The 25,967-nt window shown below is 33.8% G+C and overlaps 2 protein-coding genes across 7 annotated transcripts in view; both read right to left on the bottom strand.

The window, feature by feature from the left end:
- The window catches only part of LOC124305701 (guanine nucleotide exchange factor DBS-like), a 43,766-nt gene that overhangs the window by 14,517 nt on the left and 3,282 nt on the right, over positions 1–25,967 (bottom strand). The window contains exons 2-9 of one of the 6 annotated variants that reach the window (XM_046765364.1): positions 20,676–20,866; positions 20,239–20,551; positions 5,867–5,962; positions 5,456–5,570; positions 5,010–5,100; positions 4,075–4,305; positions 3,534–3,793; positions 2,312–2,546 (exon numbers count right to left, since the gene is read on the bottom strand). In XM_046765364.1, the coding sequence (XP_046621320.1) occupies positions 2,312–2,546; positions 3,534–3,793; positions 4,075–4,305; positions 5,010–5,100; positions 5,456–5,570; positions 5,867–5,962; positions 20,239–20,353 (1,143 nt within the window). In that variant the 5' untranslated portion in view covers positions 20,354–20,551; positions 20,676–20,866. Of the gene's footprint in view, positions 1–2,311; positions 2,547–3,533; positions 3,794–4,074; positions 4,306–5,009; positions 5,101–5,455; positions 5,571–5,866; positions 5,963–6,187; positions 6,343–20,238; positions 20,867–25,967 lie in introns of those variants that run through there. The other 5 variants (XM_046765362.1, XM_046765361.1, XM_046765363.1 and 2 more) reach the window with 5 other exon arrangements.
- LOC124305704 (uncharacterized) lies at positions 9,979–17,564 on the bottom strand. The gene is made up of 4 exons (XM_046765370.1): positions 16,922–17,564; positions 16,356–16,491; positions 15,891–16,100; positions 9,979–15,567 (listed from the first exon to the last, which is right to left on the bottom strand). The coding sequence occupies exons 2-4, from the start codon at positions 16,482–16,484 to the stop codon at positions 14,536–14,538; spliced, it is 1,371 nt and encodes a 456-aa protein (XP_046621326.1). The 5' UTR covers positions 16,485–16,491; positions 16,922–17,564; the 3' UTR covers positions 9,979–14,535.

The raw sequence follows: 25,967 nt of genomic DNA on the forward strand, positions 1-25,967 counted from the left end.
AAACAGTTTTTAAACAAAATAAGCCATCTTTGAGTGAAATTCCATTAGACTTCTGAAGTTTCCATAGTTCTATTTACAGCAGTTTGTTGTTTTTCGTAATTTCAGACTCTTTTTTTTTAATTTCCAGCAGCACAATCGTCACTTACAAATGTAATGATTTTATAAACACTCAACATGCGATCGTCTCGTAATGAAGTTACAAAGAAGGTAATCATTTTCAACTGTGCAACTTTCTTAAGTTAGTTTGAATCACCTCGTAACTCAAACGGATATGTGAATTATATTATTGTTCAGAAACTCTTACATTATTGGTTTTTTCTAGTTCATGAAATTTCATTATCGTTGACTTAAATAAATACAAATTCACCTTGTTACAGATAAATCCATAGTTTGAGCTGTTAATCTCATTTCAAACCATCAGACAAAACTAAAGCAACTGTCTAATAGTTACAGAAAAAATGTGAATTTCATAAACGTTGGGTTGCCCATTAGCGAGCAAATTTTTTCCTTCGGCTATAATTTCCCTGAACACAAGTAGATTTAATTTACATATTTAATTGTTATCTTTCAAACAGTATATATGAAGATTATATATTATGTATAAATTTTGTCAAGTGGATTGCTTACCAAGACCCAAATCCACATGGTATGCAACAAATAGGACTATCGACAAAATCAGGAAAGCGGTGCAACTTAACATCTGTGCATCTTGTGCAGATTATCCTGTGCAAGGTATCCAAATCAGCTATACTTAATTGAAACCTCAGCCACAAGTTGGATTTGTAAAATTTTCCCAACTCGATAATTGCCTTATTTACAATATTAAGCTCGAATGTTTGGACTATAATTTTTTCACAGTATTAACAATACCTAAACTGCTGATTTGGATTGTGCATTATGGTGCATTTATCAAGTTTGATTTCTATTACGCATTAAATTAAGTTGTATCAAGCGTTAGAACCATTTTTGTATTTCTTTATTCACCGACAGGCTCGCTGTTGATCGTGTAAGATATTATTCGTAATAATGAAAATATCACTCACTGTCTGGTATTTCTTTTTGAAAGAAAATAATATACTGAGTTCAATTTTTCTGCAATCCTTCACTTTCTTTCTTACGATCCATGGAATAAACCAAAGCACAGTTAAGTATAATACAAATTTAAGGCTATTCATCGATTGTAGAATGGCTCGGAAATCGTTCTCATAAACATACCAAAATCACTTATACAGATATCATGTTTAAGACCTGTAAACCCATTAATTATTTAAGAAATTCATAATTGATGATAATAATCATAACAACTTACACAGCGAGCCTGTTGAGGAAGGGTATTCGAATAGTCAGTGTCATTTTACGTATGAATAATGGTTATAACGTTTCACATGATTATATGATTCATATCAAAGACACATTATGGCCAATTAAATATTTGTAAGATTGATGTGCTCTAGCTAATTGAAATGAAACCAAATCAATTTGTCCAAGTGAGAATAAAATTGAATAAACCGAGATGTATAATTGTTGTATCCTGGTCAACAATAATTTTCATTAGACTTTGGCTTTACTTTTTCTTTGTCAATTTATCGTCGTAAAATTGATCAAAACCACAAGGAATAGGTCAAAAGTTTCCAGACTTGAGAAATTTGAATGAACTAATGCGAAAATCTCTAAACTCTACGGGCATCTTCAAATTATCCTAAGTATAAAATATTTCCTGAAATGAAGTCTCGCAATCAAAGCCAAAATATACACAAGCCTGAATTACACTTGACAAAATGAAGTAGTTCAAATCTTGCGATGTTGTTACACCACTGAATTATTTAAAATTATTTCTGGACTGTGGAACTTTGAAAATGAACCCAAAGCTACCAAATATTTTTAATTTTACAATAACAGAGTGTAAATATCTGTCAAATCGGCGGAGCTAAATCCAAAAAATTGACTATCTTCAACTAGACGCAATTGCTTATCTTTGAGAATAAAAATTCTTACGCAATTCTTCATCTCGCTTGGGGAAAAAGTCTATTTCCAATTTTACGTGATTGGGCTGATCATAGTTTACGCAAATCTCAATGGCTAGAGATACGAAAAAAATTAACAAATTTTTTGTGTGCCAACATAAATCGCTATTTCATAATTTGAGCATATGATTGAAAAAGCATCTTTGACGCATTTGATTGATTACATGTCGTATGTAGCGTAGAAAATTGATGAAAACTGAAACCATCATAGCTGCAAGTGTCGTGAAGTCTGAATATGAATCAACAATCATAAATCAAGAGTCAAGAAATCGAAGAGCACTACTTACTCTGCATATCCTCTGAAAAGTGGACGTATCGCGCAGTAGTTGGTTTACTCTCGACTGGGTCTCGCCAACCTCCGTCATGTCTCCGACTGTTTTCATGTGCTGATCCAAGTTCGCTTGAAGCTCCCTGAAATCCTGCTCGAATTGACGCAAGGCTAGGCAATGCCTCAGCCGGGAGCTGTGGTGGGACCAAAACAGATCAAATGTTCTCTCCGTTTCCTCTAACTGTACCAGTAACCTGCCAAAAACGTAAAGCAATTATTGTTGTTGGATATTCTGAAATAGAAATTATTTGACCTCATGAAATACGAACAGGGTTTGAATCCAAAGTTAGATAAAGTCAAAAAAATGTTCAATATATCTGTAGCGTCGTTATTTGCACCAATGAACAAATTCCAATGATGCAAGCCAAGCTATCAACGATTTGAGAAAAGATTTTGTAACGGGAATGTTCAAGACGATTAAAATCTGGATTTTTTGATAATTCTAACGTTTTTGGGCTTATTTAATAAAAGTATTCACAGATCTCCTGAAAACGAATTTCAAAAACAGTTATCTTCAGAGTGGATAGAAATAAATTTGTGAAAGATCTGGTCAGAGATGACGTGACCTCGAAAACATTAGAAATGGTTTATAAACACCAGAACTTAAGCATTTTGAATACTTGAATTTAACCCATTTACAAGATTCTCAATCGTTCAGCGAAATAATTAAACTTTGGTGTTTTTGGTTCAATTCTAGTGCTTCTGGACTCATTTTCTTTACTGACCAGATCCCCACGAATTGTCCAAAAAACATTCAATAAATCTAATGATGTAGCATGGTTGCAACGTGCAAAATTAATTATTGAACATTTGCTGTACCGTGCTTCCGCAAATCTATTTATATCCACTCTGGAAATGACTAATTGCAAAATTTGTTACAAACGATCTCAGAAAATTTCTATGGTGAACAAAATAGTCCCAAAGACTTAACAATCGGATCAAAAACAACAGGGTTTAATCATTATGCACAATATGATTAAAAAACCTTTTCTTAAATTGACGATATTTCAGTTTGTGGCGTTCAAATTTGGTGAGATTCATTTGCATCAAACAGTCGAGACGTTGTTTTATTCGTGTTCCCGATGATTGGCAGAATGAGCATTGCTGGGAATTTTTTAAACTGTTTTCACTTTTTTCCTAACTTCTGATTCATTCTTGAACGACACTATAAAATAATGTACCTTTCTACAGCAGAAACGTTTCCCAACCGGTCAGCAGTGCTTTTACCAGTCAATTGTCGAACGCTATCCAACAGGGTTTCACCGTGTTTGGCTGCGCTGAGTATTTCTTCCTTGAGTTCGTTGTATTCTGTCTGCTGTTGATTCAGCAATGTCGTGGTCGCAATAGTGTTATTTGGAAACTCAACTTCGGCTAAACGTCGAGTGAAGGAATCCAGAGCGAGAGATACCTCCTGTGTTATTGAGGAGAATTTCTCCAGACTCTAGAAAAACAGTGATATGTCATTAATTTACAGATATTCATAAAGTAAATATGTAAGCAACAAAATCACTCAGTTTTTCTGTATCAATTTCCGAAATTTTCCTGTTAAAGAGGATACAATTTGGTCACTTTTACAAATGTTGCAATATCCTATTTTTTTTTTTCACGTTTCACAAATAGTATCACTATTGCCTTTGTTGCGTAATCAGATGAGGTGCTCTACCTTATTTTCAAATTCTCATTTCTTTCCCTACTTTCTTAATCGTGTTCGAATGTACTCACAATTCTATTTTGTATCCAGGTGTGATGACAGTAGGGCAAATCACCTCCCAGTTGCTCGGTGAGTTGATCTTTTTCAACGAAATCGGTCAACTCGAGAACGTTGGCCAAAACTATGACCCTGAATTTGAACTCTTCGCGAAACAATTTGTTCGAGACTTCAGAGATGGCTTTTTGAAGAAAACCGGCTGGACGAAGAACGTACGCTACGTGTACCAAACCGGGAAAGAATGCCTGAAAATATGTTCAAACGTGTGTAAGAAGAGCATAATATACATTTACGGAAACCGTTGTACTTTTTAGTAATTTCATTACGAGATAGCGTTTATCTAATTAATATAGTCGCAGGCTACAACACTTGGTCTGAAATAAAAAATATAAAACTAGTGGAATTATCTTTTTAGAAGTCCAGATATCAATGTTTTAATGTGAATTGCTACAGAACGATGGGAATCCAATGGAATCCTTCAGTTTTACTCTACAACAGCTCCTTTTATTCAGAAGATTATTTGTTTATACAATCTTACCGAAACACTTTTTTTTATCGTGTTTGTATTTTTAAGTACTTACTTTTTAAATACTGCAACAAAATTGACTGCTATCATCAAGTGGTAGTATTCAATTGACCAATGAAAATAAAAAGATAATCCATTCTCAGAATGACTTTGAAGAAAATACTCTTTTGAATAAAACGAGCTCGCATAGAGTGAAATCGAACGAATTTACTAAACATTCAACAATCTTGAAGAGATTTTAAATGATGTATCGATATTTAAGCTTCCATTTATGATTCCTATGTTTACTGTTTGTGTATTTTTAAAGAGAACTTCGTAGCTTACGAACACAACAATCTGATAAATGCTCAATATGCGACTGTTCTGTAACGAAGTCGATAAAACCTCGTTACAAATGCGCTCAAGTCCTCATTTTAAACTTACGGATATCTTGAGCAGCACGTTCTTCACAGAGTTCCATTTATCATTCCTGCGATCAATTATCAGATGAAATCCTAGATCAGCCTCTTGTAATCTGCAACAAGGTGAAAGTTTTCATCAATTCCAATAAAATACTCGCACTATTTTCCTTCTTTACACACTTTTTGCCAGAATTGAATTTCAGTTCAAATTCATATTATTGCTAAATCAATAATTTCTTGAGTATTGATATCGGGAGAATTCTTTGGAGCTGCCCTTTCAAGCTATTCATTTGTCCGCTTACTCGTGTAAATTAATAGTCAATAATTACTGTAGGATAATACGAGAGGTTTGCTCCAAGAGATCCTTATCATGTATTTGAAAACTGTGCTCTTTGAAAATTTTATGAAGAGTAACTCTAACATGGCAGGAAAAATTGAAGCGAATTATTAGAACCATGATTTACTTACGTCGGAACTGAGGTGAGATATAGCATGAGCCGCTGATAATCCAAGTCACTCAAATTTAGAAAATTTCCGTTATCTGGGAATGTGATTATCGGACATCCTTCTCTTGTTTTTCCACCTAAGTTTGAATATCAGTTTGCAACATCAACACGAGCGTAATAGATTTAAATCGCTCTTTACATTGAGAATCGTTTCGAAATGATTGAAATTCTAATGGATTCGTTTGATTTCACACTACGATATCTAATGTTATTCAAGCAACTATTTTCGAAAAAATTACTCAAATTGATTACTTTTTTTTAAACACGTCAAGTCAAAATATTGCACTGAATGAAGATGCGGCAGATACGCCGTGCAGATAAATCCACAAAAGCAAATTTCAAGGATGTTTTCTGTCGTATTTTCTGTTTCTACCTGTAATGATAGCGTACTGCGGTTGGAGAAGATCTGCGACGTCTTGTACTGCTAAGTCTCCGTTCTCAATCTCACCGGTCATACTCTCGACATCGTCTGCAACAAATATCAGATTTGAATGACCGAGTAAAATTGGCCCTCTGATAAGAAGCTAAATTATCCTTTTTTGTTCGTCAAAGTTGTCGGCACAATAAATGTGCAGATTTTGAATCAACATTGTACAAAGCATGGCGAACAGCAGGAATCTCACTCCGAGTCTTATTTGGCTCGTTTAATGTATTAACTTGACAACAATTTGACACACATCGTTTAGCGCATTACTTTTTTTATCCTTTTTTCATCACCAGACCGACGCTAGACGTTTGATTCAATAAATATCGGAACAAGTTGCCTGACACTGCACTAATATGACCTTATTGCTGATACAGACTGTCCGCCGCAGTTCTCTGTCTTACCATCGAGCCCTCAGCTGACGGCTGTAACTGTATATCAAGAGGCTCTCAATCCCGTCGCTTGGAAATCATCTTTCTTTACATTGTTGCCTATTTATTTTCTCTCTTCAAGCATGATGCTTTCGATTGAATAATAGACCATAAATAGATATAACAAAATCATTCTATCGATCGACTCATTATTTCTGCGTAACAAACTTTAGGACATAATTTTGATACGATGCAACAGATCGGGTAAGAATTTAACTACTTTTAAAAATTGCTACGGTTCTTTAAATTCAATCACGATTTCCAAGTCAAGGTATCGAATATATTCATATTTTATTTCATTATTTCAATTTAATTTGTCCATTTATTCGCTAGCGAATTCATCGTTTATCATATCTGCTTTGTATTTCTATTACACAATTTTCAATTTTAGTAGAGTAAAATTCAAAGAGGATTTAATTTGTCGAAAATAATATACCGTTTAATTTCTGAACAAACTCTTCCTTGCCAAATATTTTTCAAATTTCAACAAAACTATCATATCGGTAAGATTGACAACTATCATGCGAATTTTAGTAATCTAATTATTGTACATCTGATTATTCACTAGATAGAATATTGAACAATAAATAATACCATAAATCTGTAATTTTCAAACATAAAATTATAGTAAGCTCATTTTATAAGAAGATAGTGAAATTCGTTTGTCACCACGTTTTACCTTCAAATTTCTCTACCATCTTCTTCAGGTTTTCAATGTAAATTTTTACGAATAGTAAATTTAATTCAACAGTGTGAATCCATTGTTTCGGAAGAATTTTGTATAAATATAACATTTGTATTGCAAAATTTCCAAGTTTTTTAAATTCTGATCTTTCAAATGAATTTCATGTCATTATTTGAACCTGAAAAGTGTTTTATACTCTAGAATGCTTATATTTCCGCGACATTTGAATAAAAACAGTCACATTATTAACCAATGTTTATGCACCCTAAGACATAAATGTAACAGTATATTCGTAATATTTTCAAAGAACAGGGCAGAGAGTTTGAGAACCTCTGTCGGCCAGTCAGGCGCGGGGATTGCATACCTTGGTTATAAGAATTTTAAAAATACAAGAAATCCCATGACTTTTTATAACTTGACCCCGACCTTTCTCTTTCCAGTTACGTATCATAATCAAGCCAAATACGTATGTGTATAAAGATGTGCACACACGTGTATAAGTTTCGTCGGATCAAAATGTTAATCTGCGGGTAGAGATGAGGAGGGGAAAAAAAAAGACAAAGAAAAAAAAGACCATGCTGCTTATATATATATATAATTAAGACGCCGTTAATCAAGAATTATTACGCGTCCCGGTATTTCGCTTCACGATTCTATAGAGAAGTTCATCAGACTAAATAAAAAACAACGAACGAATCGAAAAAACGAAAACAACAAAAAAAAAAAAAAAAAGAATCACGCGTCTACATATTCACGAGACCGTTTTTTAATCTATTTACGTGAATGCAAACTGTGTCAATGTGTGGGGTTTTACAGTTTTACATTTTATATTCATTGAAAACCTAGTACGGAATAATTCAGCAGATGTGTTGAAAAAAAAAAAAAAAAAAAATCGACTACAACCGTAACGTATACGACGTACGGTTTTTCAATCGAAATTCGAACGTCGTTACGTTTTTCGGGTCAATGATAATGACCCGTGGACTAAAAGCCGATGTCCGATAGAGTTGAAAACGAGGAATATTAGGTAACTGTTTATACTTGACTTGAGTCCATTTTTAAATCCATAAATGAATGCGTCAACTTTTTTTTACCGTTGTTATAGTAATCCCGCTGATACAACATTTAATTTTTTCAAGTTTGAACACACTCTACATTCCAACGAAAACAAATTAATCGGTAATTTTTATATCTAAGAATGCGTATTTTTGTTTCCTATTGTATTGAAATACAAATAAGCTTTAGCGGTGTTTCGGGTTTCCTTCAATTTCTTTTGCGTTCGAGTTACAGCACAAGTTGTAAAAAGTTCTCCTTATTCGTATATTTAATACACAATGTATGATTTAATTACGCGTTGGTGAAAATTTCACTTATATTACTTTAGTTTCGTTCGAACTCTGTAATCATTTTAATCTCTCGTGTATCTTTAAGTAACACATGCTGTTGGATTTTTACAATTGCCGTACCGCACGGTAAATTTGGTTCAATATGTCACGAAGAATTTCAGATGTTTTTCGTTTTCTTTTTCTACCCCTGTTCGCTGATTATTCACAACTGATTGCAAATTCTGCAGTGAATACATATGTAAATTTGATAGGCATCGAATTATTTCGTAACGGGTTATGTGATCAGGGAAAATGGCCTAACGAAAATATTCAAGTACATACCGTGCTAATGAGTTGAAAGAAAGTGTTGAAAATTGTGTCATTCGAATTTACATAATCATGGTTTACATTTCGTTGTAATCGTTACTTACTCATAGTATAATAGAAACAGATTCAATTATAGTTGGCCGAAACGATTATTTAAAATTTTTATTTTGGACTCGAAAAAACGAATGCAAGATTGAAATGGTTGTTCGTAATTCTACCCGAACCCGATTTGATCCCAATTTCTGAAGGAACTGAAATAATTACGATCTTTTTCAGAAAGGATAATACCAAAAGGCGTTCAAGAATTTTTTTTCACCAATAATATCAGGTCGAAAGTGACAGTATTCCGAATACATAGCGTACAATCCTGAATTATAGCCCAGATCAATATGTTTGGATTAAGGATATTTCACCCAGACGACACTCGTTTCTGAATTCAACGCACACCGCGTGTTGTTACTTGTCACAATAGCATCCTTCAAAAAGATTATTTTATATTCTCGGATATTACCTATACGAACATGTTAACGAGGGATTCTCCGTCAACTCGGCCACTTTTTTTTCGACCATCTCAGATCTGCCCCATAATTGGTTATATCAAAGTACTACTAAAAGGTACTCTATGTGAATTTTTTCAGATTTTTTAATTCATTATTTGAGAAATTGCCGTTTTTTTTCAAATGAATATATCTCGGAAAGTTGAAGTAACTGAAAAAAAATGACTTTGCATAAAAGTTGTAGTTTTTTGTTAGCTTTCGAGAGGAATTATTGAAAATATTTTTACGTTCCGGTAACGCTGATTTTTTACCAAAAAAGAAAAAAATTATTTTTTTTATTCAAAAAGGACTCTTTTTTTTTGCTGGAAAAGTTACAAAGTCTTTTAATATGTGTGACAATATCGCCAAAAAATCGCGAGAGTGGCACGGATCGAGGTTCTAGGGTAAAAAAAATTAAGCCACACAGATTAATTTTTTTATACCGGAACTTCGACCGAATTTGTGTGGTTTCATTTTTTTTTACCCTAGAACCTCAATTCGTGCCACTCTGGCGATTTTTTGGCGATATTGTCACACATATTGGAAGACTCTGTAATTTTTTCAGCAAAAAGGGTCCATCTCGAATAAAAAAAATAACTTCCTTTTTTGGTAAAAAATCAGCGTTACCGGAACGTAAAAATTTTTTAAAAAATTCCTCTCGAAAGCTAACAAAAAACTACAACTTTTATGTAGAGTCATTTTTTCTTCAGTTACTTCAACTTTCCGAGATATATTCATTTGAAAAAAAAAACGGCAATTTCTCAAATAATGAATTAAAAAATCTGAAAAAATTCACATAGAGTACCTTTTAGTAGTACTTTGATTTAACCAATTATGGGGCAGATCTGAGATGGTCGAAAGAAAAGTGGCCGAGTCGACGGAGAATCCCTCAAATACAAGTATATATTTCATACATCTCTATACTCGAACGTGATTCTTGAAATATTACAAAATATTCTTGCGTGGTAAAGAAAAACGACTCAATTAATATACCGTAAGGATCTCTGGAAGCAGGTGTTCCGAACCACTCGAGTAATGCCTGAGGTGACTCTGTGTTTTACGAATTGATCTTTGTCACTTCGAGAGAGCAAAAATCATCGATAGTGTTTTTTTGCCTGGCAAATCGGTAGAATTTATATATCGTAATCAATTAATTCTGCTTAAAAAATTGGATCTTTCGATTAATCGGTTGGTCGATAAAATAAATCAGCCGTTAGAGTTAATCGTTTAGTCGAACAACTGTTTTCTGCAGTTAATCGTTTTTAAAAATAATCGATTAATCGCACAGCTCCCATTTATAGGGACATTTTTTACTTAGACGGACTTACATACATACATGCCTTCAACTACACGGAATAATTTTTACGTTTGAAAATATTCAAAATGGCGACAATGGCGGGTGGTTAAATAAAAAGTAGTTTTCTTTTGGCATCGGACGGCTTTCTGGCGAAATGTGTGATCAGAAAAAACCGAACAAAAACATTAATTGTGATTTTAAAGCCAATAGATGCATCATAAAACGAGAACTTGACTAACGATAAGACACATTTTTAATACATTTCTAGAAGTAGAAACTTGAACAAAAGTGCTAAAAAGTGATAATCTTCAGTTTTTTATGATTCAACGATAACTGTTTTTTCACTTCTGATTAAAAATTCGAATATGTACTCGATCCAAGATCTAGTTTCGTATCTTATCTTGAAATCTACTTTTATTTTTCTTTTTCGGACCAGCCATTTCGGGCTAAAGTTACGCAACGTGAAAAGAGGCCATTTTTTAAACCGGCTCTTATGTCCGCCATTTTTATTATTTTAGAACGGAAAAATTATCCTGCATACTTGAATGTATACATTATTTTTCAATGAAAAAGGAAACGACCGTGTAAATACAACAAATTTACCACACAAGAATTCCTTCAAGATACCCTTGAATGTAAAACAAACAGAATGACCTGCTCCAGGTGTTGACTGAGTACATAATGAAATTTGTTTGAATTGTTAATTACGAATCAACGTGTCCATGCATTACAAAGGTAGGACTCGATGTGAGAAATCTTGTATGCGTAATCACTTCATAATTATTATGTGTTCGACGACACATTTCGTATTTAATTAATCCGGAATACACGCGGATTATTTCTAATAAATTTCAAAGTGGTTAACGCCTGAAGCAATTTATGGTCATCCATATTTAAAGATGAATCGGCCGGACCGTCTGAGTCAAAAGTTGGGGTAGGAGAAAAAACCGTTTAAGAATGTCTCCACTAACGTTATTTGGGCCAATGATACTCACAGGTAAAAACACATTTCCAGTATGAGATGTAAATGAATGCGAGCAAATTCGACTAGCACTAAGCTATGACGTCAACAATTTTAGAAAAAGGTTTTGTAACTGGAACGGTCAAAATGACTGGATCTGCTGTATTTGGTCCGATTTGAACGCTTTTGTGCTCATCTTGCTTTTGAAACTAAACAGTATTCTTGAAATATCATAAATTAATATCGTATTACATTAATCCGACGTTTTTGCATGTATTGTGTGCACAGAAAATAAAATTTGTTGATTTTACAAAAATGTGATCGAAGAAATGTGGTTTCACTTGATACAATTCGTTCCTTTTAACCACTTTTTTGGTGAATCAAGTAACACTTCTTTCGCAATGTTTGATCACCGTATTTGGTAAATTCAACAAATCCTTTCTCTGTGCAAATATAATATATTATAGTTTCGAACGGCTTCGAATGGTGTTGACGTAAGAGAAAAAAAGTCGTTGAACTTACCAAACGTGGCGATCAAATACGACGAAAGAAATGTTTTGGTGATTCAAGTTATACATAGATATAAATGTGGTTTCATTCGATAGCAAAAAATTATTGTACTGATCAATTTTTTCTTCAATTAAATTACATTTCTTTTGAATCCGATAAACATGTATTTTCGAGCTTCAATGTTTGGTAAATTGAAAAAATTCTTTCTCTGTGTTTAGATAAACAGTGTCTTATTATTAATTTGTACCAACTTCGTAAGTACAAAATTTCAAGATTTTGTTTTATTCTTTAATATATTTCACAGTTACAGTTACAAGTTATTAAACGCCTCGCAACCGCTACACGGTAATGTTTAAATTCAGCTGATGTGCTTAAATGGTAGTAATATTATAGTATATATAGTAATATTCCATACAGCACGGAACATATCAATTAATAACCATTTTAATTGTAATATTTCAGAAAAAAATAATACTCGTGAATATTTTCTGATAATTCGGTATAAATAATTCTAGAAAACATTTTTGTAATATTTCTAAAATATGAATCTATGCTGTTTGAATTTTTCACAACAATGAAACAATGCTCAAAGATGACCGATCCGTAATAACGTACAGATATTGATTCAAACAAATTTCCAATAGATTCAGATCCAATGTAAAAATACGAAAGTAATGAAACCATTCTAAGAGACAAGTTCAGAACTTTGTATTATGGTTAAATTTTCGTTTGAACGATTATTAAATAATATTATACATTATGTATATAATATTCGGATGATTAACATATCTTTTTAAAGTTCGACTCCCGATTCTCTAAATCCGACAGCTCCAAATGTCAAAGGATTAGACTAGAATACAAATATACAGATCAGTCACTCATTGACCAATAAGAGTTTACTTTTAATTTAAATAACTTATAATGAATTATATATTTAGATTCGAACTGATAATTCATGTTTATTATTCATTTATATATTATATATATTTATAATAGCGCTTAAAATTTGATCACAGTTAAAAAATAGAATAACTGGAATTATGTGCTAGATTGTTTGGGTGTTAAAATTGACTTGAGAATTAAGCTTCTTTAAAAATTTCTCCATATTTGTATCTGCATATTTCAAAAAATGAAAATAATACTCGCAACAAGATGTAGGAAATAGGTGAATTTTAGTTAGTTGGAGGAACCTTTGATTTACGAAAAGAAAACACAATTTCCTGGACACAAATAAACAGCATACGACTTGAAGGATATGTTCGTAGAGTTCATATTGTCACATTCATAAAATTGATGAAACTAGAGTATCTTTAGTTAGCTCGAGTTTCAATCAAATCAAGATGCTTTTGAATTTTGATCCACCATATGGGATTTACTACTCACAATTCTGAAAATCTGACACCGAATTCCCCTTTCCCGAAAAAAGTTCACACACAGTTTTGCCTTGAATGCAGGGGATTTTGGATTTCATGCATTAGCATGATGAAGATTGAGCGAAACAGACAAATATGAACAATTACAGAGCACTTTTAGTTGACATTTTTCCACATATTCCAATAATGAATTTTTAATACAGGCAAACAAATGAAATATATGGTTCATAATTTGCAATCTTAACATTACACAAGTTAGTTTGGTACGTCTTATATCTCTTATCATCAATAACTATTTTGTACAAATAGTAGAACTGCACGATTAACCAATAAATCGGCTTTAATTAACCAATTAAATCGGCTCTTCCAAATTATCAGTTTTCCAATAAATCGGCTTTAATTAATCAATTAAATCGGCTCTTCCAAATGATCAGTTTTCCAATAAATCGGCTTGGATTAATCAATTAAATCGGCTCTTCCAAATTATCAGTTTTCCAATTAATCGATCAATCGACCCTTTCGATTTATCGTTATTTCGATTAATTGGTTAACCAGCCCTCAATTTATCTATGTTTTAATTAATCGGTTATGCCCAATCTACGTGCTATGATTATGGTATGATTATGTTTACGTATACTTCCATATTGTTTCAGCTACACGTGCGTATTATCATTGATTGACATAATCATACCAACATAATCGTAGCGTGAAGACCAGGCGTGAAAGTTGAACACCCTTGCAATTTTATAATACATACCTAAGTGTTATCAAAGGCTGGGAACAAACTGTCTGAGTGTCTACTAAAATGTGAAATCATAATTCCTTTCTGAGAATTCCATGTTTTTAGAAGTTTTGCAAGTGCATCGCAGACATCACCTTAAAATGTGAATTTTCAAAACAGTTAAAAACAGTGTTCTGAAGATTTTGTATTTTTTTTAGAATTATCGAAACTAATGTAAATGTCGGATACGCGGCGTTCGTGTTGGGGACGAAAAAAAAAATTAAGTGGAAAAAAAAATTTTTTGCTGTCTTAAATTCGTTATTTCAAGAGTTGCATAAAAAAAAGTTTCCTGATTATTTCAATAATTTATTGAGAGCTCCATGTTTTCCATGATTTTCCAGAATGTGAATACTCTGAATTTAATAAGCTGTTGAATAAATCTTCGAAGACTATCACTCAGGACAACGATTATTGGCTACAGTAAATTGCGCGGCAGAACTCTTGACCAAAAATCCATCTGAAGTGAGCTGATAGCTGACTCCTTCTTGCAGTTTATTGACAGGAGTTAAAAGATATGCGCCATTTTGCTCAACTGTAGCATCAGCAATGACCAGCGGAAGTAGGTCGTTTTTCCCCACAGACTTATCCTTATTGTCTCTTTCCTCTGCGCCGCCTTTGGCGGAATTTTGATTGTGACTGACTTGTCCCTTGACTACAAATTCAACCTTGGCAAATTTCACTTGTGGAAACTGAACCTTCATGAATCTCCTGAACGTTGAATATCCCATAACTTTTATGCTGGGTGACAACTTTCTGCAGTACTTGCTGTACAAGTCATGGACCGTCTTCCGCGTCATGTCGGAGGCGAGGTGAAGCGGTCCTTGCTTTGCGCTGGCTTTCTGCTTCGCCTCCTGCTTCGCCTCCTGCTTGCTTATAAAGCTCTTCAGGAACTCCGTCGCTATTTTGTATATATCAAGCGAGAAAGTGTTGTGTGGGACTTTTCCATGGTTCCCGTGAACCCGAGGCGTCACTCCATGGGTGACAAGGTGCTTTCTGATCCTCTTTATCTGGTAGTGGGTGCAGTTTTCCAGGTACAAAAAGGCATCCAAACATACTCGGCGACCCTGATAAACATACTGCGCCCTCAGCCTTCGTCTTTCCGTGTGTCTCGCTGTCAGCGACGGGTTCGTCAGGCAGGCCATCGTCACTCCCATCAAGTACATGTCGTGCTCAGCTTTAGTCAGCTCCGCGATGTTCAATCTGTGACGGTAAACAAATTCTGGATTCAGTCCCTTGAAGCACTGGTCATCTTGGCACTCACAGCCGCGTTTAAACCGCTCCAATACTTGAACCGCGTTGTCCTCGAGGCGTGTCGGTTCGAAGCTAGGCTCCCCTTCCGATTTAACTCGTTTTTGTTTCCTCTTAGTCCCACACTTCTTCTTTGGGATTGTTTTTCTATGCTTTTCTGCTTCGTCACATGTCAACTGCAAATTTTTATAGCATATAAATATAATGTACAATATAACAATGATCAAGGAAAATTTACGGATTAAATTGCTTTTTTATTTTAAGGAGGTATAAACGGATAGACGGATAAAAGATACGTGAATTTTTGAAATTTATATCTCAACAAACAATTTTGCAATTTGCTTGCGGTTAGACTACTACTGTCTATAATATTCTTGAACGCAATTGTTAATGCGTTCAATATTCTATTATTTAAAAAGTTGGTTTCTTTCTTGGTTTCAATAATAAATCTCGAAGGTGTTTCAAAGCCTAGAATAAGCATGAGTTGTTTTCCAAATACCTCGTGCTCTTGTTCTGAGCTGTTGATAACAAGTGCATCATCAGCATTTAAATTCATTATTATCTCATCTGCTTCTTCATTTTTTAATGCAAAAGGTGGGTCCTCAATCGTTTTACCGGGTTCCTTTTGAGATTTGGTATTATTTTTTTTCAAGGTGTTGGAAGATTTCTTAACGATCCGATGTTGTTTCTTCTGGATTATACTAGGAGACTGAAACAAAGAAATTACAATGGTTTGTTCAATGCAGACTTCATTCACATTCACCCGTAATTATAATATATGATGTACAATAAATTTTTGTTACAATATCGAACTTTGTATGTTATAATATAAATTAAGCAGTTGAACAATAAGTACATGCTAATTAACTATGTAAAATTATATTGATTCAACATCATTGTGTAGATAATTTAAAAATGAAACATTCGTAGCGTTTCCGACGAACTCCCCAGTAACGATACTTACGGCATTATCTTCTGTCTTTGAAGTTTCCTCGATACTTTTACCAGCATCTTTAATGCGTTCGACAGACAACAATGTATAGAGGACCTCGCTAGCCTCCGTCTCGCGATCGGTTGGAGAAATACCTGCCATCTGGTATATAATATATTATTAGACTACAATTTGAGTACAAAATAAAATTATATTTTTTTATATATATGTTTATTTTACTCTTAGTGAGCAGAAAATGGTCAAACAGATATATAACAATAATACAAATAGCAACTATAGTTTAAAAATTTTACTGCAGTTATTCTTGAGAAATTGAAATAAACATAAGCAGTTTTGAAAACAAGTGCGTTTTATGTGTAGAAGGTTTTCGAAAATTAAAGAACATGTAAAGCCACGTTATTGGTCAATATTGAAAGTCAACCAATCGACGGGTTTCACTCTCTTTTCGACAACCGGTAAATAAAACGCACTTAACGTGTACAAACGTATTCGAGTTAATGGTCGAGAATCGCTGGCACGCATCGCGAGACGCACAATTCTCGTCTCTATGGTCACAGATTGATCGGTCTTTGACTTACCTCTATTTTACCTTCAGAAGCGGATTTTTGGCCATTAAAACAAACGTGATCAATAACAAGCATTCAGTCCTTGCTTATACGCCTCGAACGCACTTGAACAAGCCCGGAAACGCGATTATTTTCATTAAATTCTGGATCCACAACTTGTTCGGAAATGGCGAACGCGATGCTCGCTGAGCTTGGCCGCCTCGATCGAAGTGGGGGGAATGTATCAGGGCCGTATGAAAATAAGGCGCAGAACGGGCGACACTGAGGTATCCAGTTGCTTTATTTTTCCGCTTTTACTTGCTCTTATTCAAGAGTTACAAATTGTCACTGGCAGTTCATTGAAGTTCATGAAACTTGAGGTGCAAAATATGTCTTAATACGTAAGTAATATAACGCGTAATACATGCAAAAGTTTTTATTAATCGTACATCACGCATTCTAGGATGGCAGCTGTTCGCGAAAATTCAAATCTTTCTTTTTGATGTTCAATAGTTTTTACACTTGAATATTTTAATCAATAACTTGATACTACAATATTGGAGCAAGGAAATTAATAAAGGGAATAACATAATTAACATGTTTTAATATTTTGTAGTTTTACTGACACTTTTACGCGCATTGGCTGAAGAATATAACAATCCGAAACAGTCCAGTGCTGAAATTTACAATAATTTGTTACTCAATTATTTAAATAATAATGTATGAGTCAAGTCAGTTCGTTTTAGAATAGATTCTATCACGTATGCATTTAATTACGTTGGCGGATTTTAGTGAAAAGGGCAAACGGGTTTGTAAAATGTAAACAACTTTTGTACTATCTGGTGATTGTAGAATTGTAGAGTTGCACACTGCTTGCAGATGCCATAGTTTTCAGCCAAAGGAAAGTCAGGGGAACTAGTAAAATTACACTCACAGCGCGCTCATTCTATAAGTCGAACTGCTATAAGAAGACAGTAGTATATAATATCGTCCAACAATAATGTAAAAAAATTATATGATATCTCATTTATAGTCATTTTAATATTGCATTATGTAGTCACTAAAAAAAGTTCGGGAAATTAATGAAGAAATCATAATAAAAAAGAAAAAATATTGGAGTTAATTGGACAGTTAGTCGTGAGTAAGAACTTTGAACTGCAAATATATTTATTGTTAGAGTGTTTTTATAAATTTTCCGAACTTTTCGCAATAACCACACGACCACAGTAGAAATTCTATCTTTTTCCAAAAGTTTGAAATCAATTCATTGCTCAGGTTATGATAGCAACCCAGCATGAAAGTTTGAAATACGATTTGGTTACTCCGTCGATAACAATGTGCAGTATTTAACGGATGCCAAATAAAAAATCATTGGTTCATAAGATTTCGGTGCGCAACTGGAGATACGTTTTGAATCAGCTACCAGTGCTATCAGCAATTTTGCATCTCTTGCACTGCCGAGTTGTCGACTAGCTCTGTCGTTAAACTGCAAGAATTGTTCATCGCGCTGACATCTGGTTTCGAGCTATACGAAGCATATTACGTTTTCCTTACACTGAAGGAATTAGCATATGGTATATAGGTTTAAAGCAGTATGGAAAGAAGAATCTCACGATGCTTGCATAGATGTGATTTTCAATTAATTGTGTTTCACACCCTGTTCCCAATATTCCATGCAGAGTAAAAGAATAAGGAGTGATAATAGAAGAACGTACACTTAAGCTTACTACCTGAAAATAAGAGAAGAGAATAGAAGCCACTTGGGGCATGTTAAAACATAATCCAACGTATGTAGTGCAGTTTTAATCGACAGCGTTTTCAACTAGCTGCATTTTCAATGAATAGAACCAACGAAAGACTGATGTGCTAAGAAAATTGCAACCGTTGTCAGTGTGCACCGAATGCGGCCACTTAAATCTCATATTCCTACGTTTTTCACTTACTGCACTGAGTGAAAAAAAATTACACTTGGATGAAAAAAATTATCATTCGCGTTTTCAAATAACTGTGCTCAATGCAATTTCGCAAATTTTCCACCTACGGCAAGCAAAATACTAGAGAAAACGCGCTCAGTGCGCACTGAAAGCATCGAGTTAAGAACAAGTTCATCTCACAAGGTTGAATTACTAGCAGTAAAATTAACGTAATGAAATGTTGGAAAAATTCACTAAATTGTAACTTTACAGATACTTCAAAGGTGTTCTGTTTTCAGAATGTGGGAGATATGTTTTGCTTTGTTAGGGTTCACTGAATTTTAGATCATCCAAAAATGGCAAAATCAGAATTTTTCCTAAAAAAGCATGATTAAATTAAAATTTAGAACTTCAATAAACATTTCACTTCAATATTCTCGCAATATTGATATGAAATAAAATATGGCGATCTTAATGTTACACATGTCAGATAAAAATCAAATGGTAAGCGCGCTATCTTCAGGAGCATTATTCAAACATGAAGAATTAGTAAACCTAAATTGTGGTAGACTTTGGTTTATTAACATGAATTGTAGTGTAAAGTAGGGCTGTGCCATGTTTCGGTAAACCGAAATTTTTTGACAATCTTGTTTAAAAATATTTCGTCATAAAGATCGGTTTTCAATACCGACACCTAAATATCGATATCATCATTCCGAAAGTTGCAACTACCGATACCAAAATACCAAAATTCCGTAATACCGAATCACCTAAGTATCGAAATACCGCAACTCTCAATTATCGCGATCATAATATCGAAATGCAAATTCAAAAAAATCGCATATTACATGCTTTCACGGTACTATCCATGTTCCATTGCTTACTACGGACAATCGTCGTATAATGTTGTATTTTCAAATAACTCTACCACCTTCTTAAGTTATAGACCGCGGAAGAGTTTGCGTTCTAAACAATGCACTTGGATGGGTCAGTGACACGAACATTCAGCTACTTGCTGCAATTAGATGCAACAGTTTCTAATTTTATACGCTCTTCAATTTTCACTTGTTCGGTATTTCGTCTTTACTTCAATATTTTATCGGTAATTTAGTATTTTGTTGGTTATGCGCTATTTTGTCGGTACTTTAGTATTTCGATACTTACCGGCAGAGCAGTATTTCGGTAAACCGAATATACCGTGTACAAAATCGATACAGGAAATCGGTATAAAATTTTCGATTCCGCACAGCCCTAGTGTAGATCACTCTAGAATCGTATAACCACGGTGACGCGATAACATCACGTGTCATGTATTATCGATCACAGTGTTGATCACGGACATACTTTCGAAAAAAACCTCAATGCCCGTCGAAAAATCTCTCGAAGCAATAAAAATTACGAATTGATAAAATAAAAGATACATAAGTAATTTCTAACCTGAAGACCTGGTACTACAGTGCTGATGACAGGGGCAGTTACAGCTGTGCGACGATTTCCCATGTAGAATCATTGTGACCCTAAGGTTTTCAGCTCCGCACTTATCGCACTGCATACATGCGTATGATGCGCGTAGGTGTGCGTATTTATTATAATCCACACGAGAACTGTGCTAACATCTTTCCTCTACTTCCGGTATGTCGTTTGTCTTTTTTCTATTCCGGCACTGATTTGTAGTTGCATAAGACAATCTGGTGGAGGTAGTTAATGTTGTCACGGCATAACATCGTACCTAACCTTTTTCTTCTTGGTCCTTTCTTGCATATATCCCCAACGGGTAAGTACCAATGTAGTCTAGCGATTTATCTGACTCGATTTGATTATTACTTACGGTTGGTAATCGAACTCGTTATTAGTTCGTGTATGCGAATACTCACGAGTCAGCGATATTCTTTGATCGAATATATGATTTAAGCGAAATATATTTATTCATCAGTTTGTCGGTTTATTTGGGGCAGTATTTTATTCGACATCGTATTTAATCTTGAAGTTTGCAGGATGACGGTAATAGGAAATACACGAAAACTTCACAAAACACAGGTTAGGTACACCTTCACCTCGAAGCACACTGTAATAATAAAATATCAGAGATTGATTACCCTGATGCTAAAACTTTCAAATACTAGTTTCGTTTTTCAGACCAAATTCATAAATAATTAATGCTACTTTAAGGGATTTAGTAACGATAATGTTAAGCGTGCTTTCGCCCATTCACAATATTACCTTTGGTAGAAAAGGAGATCGAGTCTTGTCTCTCTTCTTCTAATAACGGACATTCCCGCGTAATGTGTTCAATAGTCTGAACGTTATTATCACAATCGTACATATTATCCATAATTAGTCTAATTCTATGAAGATGGGATTTGGTCAAACTGTGATTATATGCCATTCCATTCACTGAATAGCTAAATTCGCAGTCTTTACCTATCAACTCTCCTTTTTCTAGAATAAATTTATTCGCTTCAACTATAATTTTGTAGTTATATACATGTGTTGGTACGATCTTTCCGGACTACCTTAAAACTTCCCCTTAGAACAATACTTCTTGTGCTAATTTGTCAGTCTTTTTATTCCCTCAAATGCCAATAGGTGCTGGACTCTAAATAAATTTTAAGATCAGACCTTATTCGGCACACGCAAATATCTTGTGTTCGATATCGAAAATAACCGGATGCGTGTTTGGATTAAAGCTGCATCCTGATAACGCAGTGATCAAACTGAAAGGAATCTGAACGAATTAATAGTTCCATCCGTTTGAATTGAGTAAAGAATAGAACTATTTTGAGAATGGCTTCTGCTGCAAAAGTCAAAGCATTATCATTGATTCTCATTGTATGTGAGATGCTAAATTTAGGAATAAATAACACTGTGCCTGTTCTTTTTGCATTATTTAATTTAGATCCACCTGTAAAGGCTATTACAAAATCTTTGTAATATTTGTTATGAATGTTCAAAAAATTTTTTATCTGTTAAATACAGAAGCGCAATTGCATTATTTCTAAAGAAGATGTCAATTAAGGACATGCAACATCATAGAACATGGAATCCAAATGCAGTATAACTCTTATCAAGCCCTTATACATCATAAGCATGGTAACTTCTGCAATGGCTCTCAATATACTAACGAGCTTATTCGATTTAATTTTAATGCTATTTATTTAATGTTTCCATAATAGCTTGGAGTCTAAAAACACTCCTGAAAACCTAACCGATCGTTGATTTTGAATAATTGTATCCCTGAATTTTATCGTCGCCGGGTTCAGATTCATAATTTTTTTTTTTATAAAAATATATAACTGTGTTCTTGTTTCTGGTACTTTTCAGCCTTTTAATCACACCCAATTACCCAAGTTCTCTAAAGCTTCTTCCAACAGCAATAACGACGTCTCATTATCTAAATTGATATCGTAAATAACCACGTCATTTGCAAATGTTAAAGTTTGAAACTTATTGTCAGTAAAGTTGCCTATCCATATTATATAAATATTGCACAAAATAGGACTCAGGTTTGATCCCTGAGGAAGACCCATACGTCCATATTTTTTTCATCAACTCTCGTCCAAAAGAGGTATAAAGGATAACGATGGAAGGAATGTCATTGACACATGCTCCTGGAAAACTGTGAAACAAGCAGCTGGCAACTTTTTTTTTAGAGAATTTTAAAACATATATTCTGAACAGTTTGATTAGAAATCAAATCTAATCCCACAGAAGCTTTGATTTTTGATGTTCGACTAAAAAGTTTAATTTTATCGAGCACAAAGTGATACTTCTAAATCTTCGTAATAATAGAGAGAGACTCTTGAACCATAAGTGGAGAAATTGTATTGAACGCTTCTTGCACTTAAGGGAGATGTCCCATTTTTCTGCTAAAGTGAGAGTTTTTGCAGGATTTAATAAAAACGAAACTATGCAATGAATTACTCTCAAATACATATTTAGCGTATTTTTATTGATATTCCAGGTGCTCAAAAACAAGAAATGGTCAGTCATTTTTATGAAAAATTCCGTATGCTGACCTTCCTTATTCGTGACTCCGTGCAAAGTTCCGCGACCGCGGGTGTGCAAGATTTATTCACTTCCGGTAGTCTGAATATCAAAAAAACGAAATGGCATTTTGGTTCGTACACATGCAGCCATCATTCAATGAGCAAGCACGAAAAAAAAAATTTTGGGACGGAATAGTCACGTGTCAAACTCAAATGGTCAGTTTTACACTAAAAATTGACTGAGTTTAATTTTTGTATAAAAAAAAAATATATATATATATATATATTAGGCTGATTCAAAAAAAACGGCTAATTTTTTTTTTCAAAATCCTCACATAAAAACTTCCGAGAAGGTGTGAAAGGACGCCTGTAAAAAGCAGAGCCTTTAATATTATTATTAAGAGGTCGCACATCGGGAATTTCTATTTCCCGTTTAAATAACACAGGAATAAATTTTTTTAAATTTTGCAATTTCGTATTTTTGCAACGGCTCATTGAATTAGCGGACCAAAGCATAGTTTTGTAGGAAATTTGACGCTCTACAAAAAAAGTCCTTACAAAGTTTTCGATAGTCACACTCCTTCAAAAGTTATTCGAGGTCAAAGTTAAACTTACAAAAAAATTCAATGTTTTTTTTTTTTTTTTTCGATGATACTATGAATCTTTTCTCATTATTTTGTTATAAAGAGGATAGATTTCGGAACAATTACATTTTTAAATAGTCAAGTGCATCAGTTATGGATTCTCCATGATAACATGTTTATTATTTAACATCGCATTTTTGTAAGGTAACTTTATATTGACTCGATGGGAAAATTAATGATTGAAAAAGCCCAATTAGAGTAAGATATATTTATTAAATATATCTTTATAACAAAATAATGAGAAAAGATTCATAGTATCATCGAAAAAAAAAAAAACATTGAATTTTTTTGTAAGTTCAACTTTGACCTCGAATAACTTTTGAAGGAGTGTGACTATCGAAAACTTTGTAAGGACTTTTTTTGTGGAGCGTCAAATTTCCTACAAAAATATGCTTTGGTCCGCTAATTCAATGAGCCGTTGCAAAAATACGAAATTGCAAAATTTAAAAAAATTTATTCCTGTGTTATTTAAACGGGAAATAGAAATTCCCGATGCGCGACCTCTTAATAATAATATTAAGGGCTCTGCTTTTTACAGGCGTCCTTTCACACCTTCTCGGAAGTTTTTATGTGAGGATTTTGAAAAAAAAAATTAGCCGTTTTTTTTGAATCAGCCTAATATATATCAAAGGTATCGCTTTTTCCAGTCATTCAACGATAAGAAGATGTATACTCTGTATGCTGGTATAACTTGAAGTCGGTTCTCTGGTTTTTCAAATATCGCGCACTCCCGTTGCAAAAAAGCTGTTTCGAGAAAAACGCGTTTAAACTTTCAAGTAAATTCTACAGGGATCTGGAGTACTTGCGGTGTTAACTAATTTTAAGTCAATTTTGCGAGGTTTTGCGATGAAATTTGGCACACATATTCTTAACACCTTGAAGAATGAAATAAGGCAAGAAACGAAGTGGAACACCCCTCTCAAGGATCATCTTTAGAATATATCTGATTTATTATATATTGCCTTAAGAGATTCATTTCTATTTTGAAAGCTTTTTCTGACAGCTTCGTTTTAGGGCTAAGGGATATATAATATTTTTTAAACCCTCTAAATTTTTCGTTCTTGAAAGCTTATCGCATTCTTCACTGATATTTATGAATCTTTAATATATTTGGTCAGGTGAATTATCGCGATATAATTTAAAGGTTATTCTACGCTATCCAAGATATCTCGATTTTCTACTGTTTTGAATTGAAACTGTTTCTTAATAAAGATCGTGACTCTTCCTCCCATCAAATCACCTCCTCTGTCCTTTCTAATAACGTTGAAATTTTCATAATCAATCTTTTTATTTTCTTCTAACCAAGTTTCCAGCAAGCAGATAATGTCACATTGTATTAGGAAATTTTGAAAACCACACCATCTTCTAAATATACTTCTACTATTCCATTCTTCCATTTTGACCTCTTTATCCATTAATTATTTTTTCTCCGAGTTTTGGAGTTTCACCTTAGCCTGCTCCAGAATTTTAACTCATTTGAGAACTGTATCCGATTGCGAATCCAAAAGCGGAATAAGTTTATCCATCACTAAATTAACGAAATGATCGAAACTTCGGACCATTGGTTTTACAATGAGATCTCTCTCTTCGATCCGCGGTATTCACCATTGTCTTGATCCGCTATCATAATATTATCAATATTACTCTCTTGAAAAGCACGACGACTTCTACCCTGAAATATCTGGTTAATGGGAGAGTTCAAAAGTTGTTCAGTGAATACAGAGCCATTATCAAATGAAATCTTTGTTTCGAGTATTTCTTTTCTCTCGCTTTAGCAACATTTACCTTGTGAGTTCTGAACACCCAACATTCTTTATCAATGGCAAAATGATTGTTCGAAAAATGAACACATTTGCAATCTCGGGCCTTATCTTTCGCTAAACATTCACCGTAGTCATTTCTTCCAGTACATCTCGCACATTTCCGTTTATCCTACATTGCGACATAATATCAACGAATCCAACGCATTTGTAGCATCGTTCAATTTATGAGATTCATTGTAATAAACAGAAATGTTTCGAACTAAGTATTAGATAACCACGTTTTTGGAATGAATTCCGTTCTGAAAAATATTTCAATCCTAGAAGAGTTAGTTTACGTGATAGCATTGTTTTGATCTGTATTTTTCCATGGTATTCTCTCCACATGCGAAAAAATTTCCAAAGTATTACCCAAGATTTGATTTCTTCTTCTAATTCCTCTGTTAACATATTTGTATCCACATCTTTGATTGACCATCCTAATCTTACACAAACATCCATCAGGGATTAATGCTCCCCACTCTTTGTTGCTGTCCTCTACAGCAGATTCAACCGATCGGTTGGCACCTTTATAATTGTTAAACGCAATTTTCGCAAAATTAGAATCTGATGGTTTGATATACTTTATACCAGAATGGTATTCTCTAAATTTTCTACCAAAAGCCATATTGTGAATATTTTCCAAATTACTCCCCTTTTTATCATATAATCGTACAAGAAACGGACCTGAGTCCCTTTCTTCGTAAGTATTTATTAATATTCTCCAAGATGGAGAA

Source organism: Neodiprion virginianus, chromosome 5, assembly GCF_021901495.1.
Source record: "Neodiprion virginianus isolate iyNeoVirg1 chromosome 5, iyNeoVirg1.1, whole genome shotgun sequence".
NCBI lineage: Eukaryota > Metazoa > Arthropoda > Insecta > Hymenoptera > Diprionidae > Neodiprion > Neodiprion virginianus.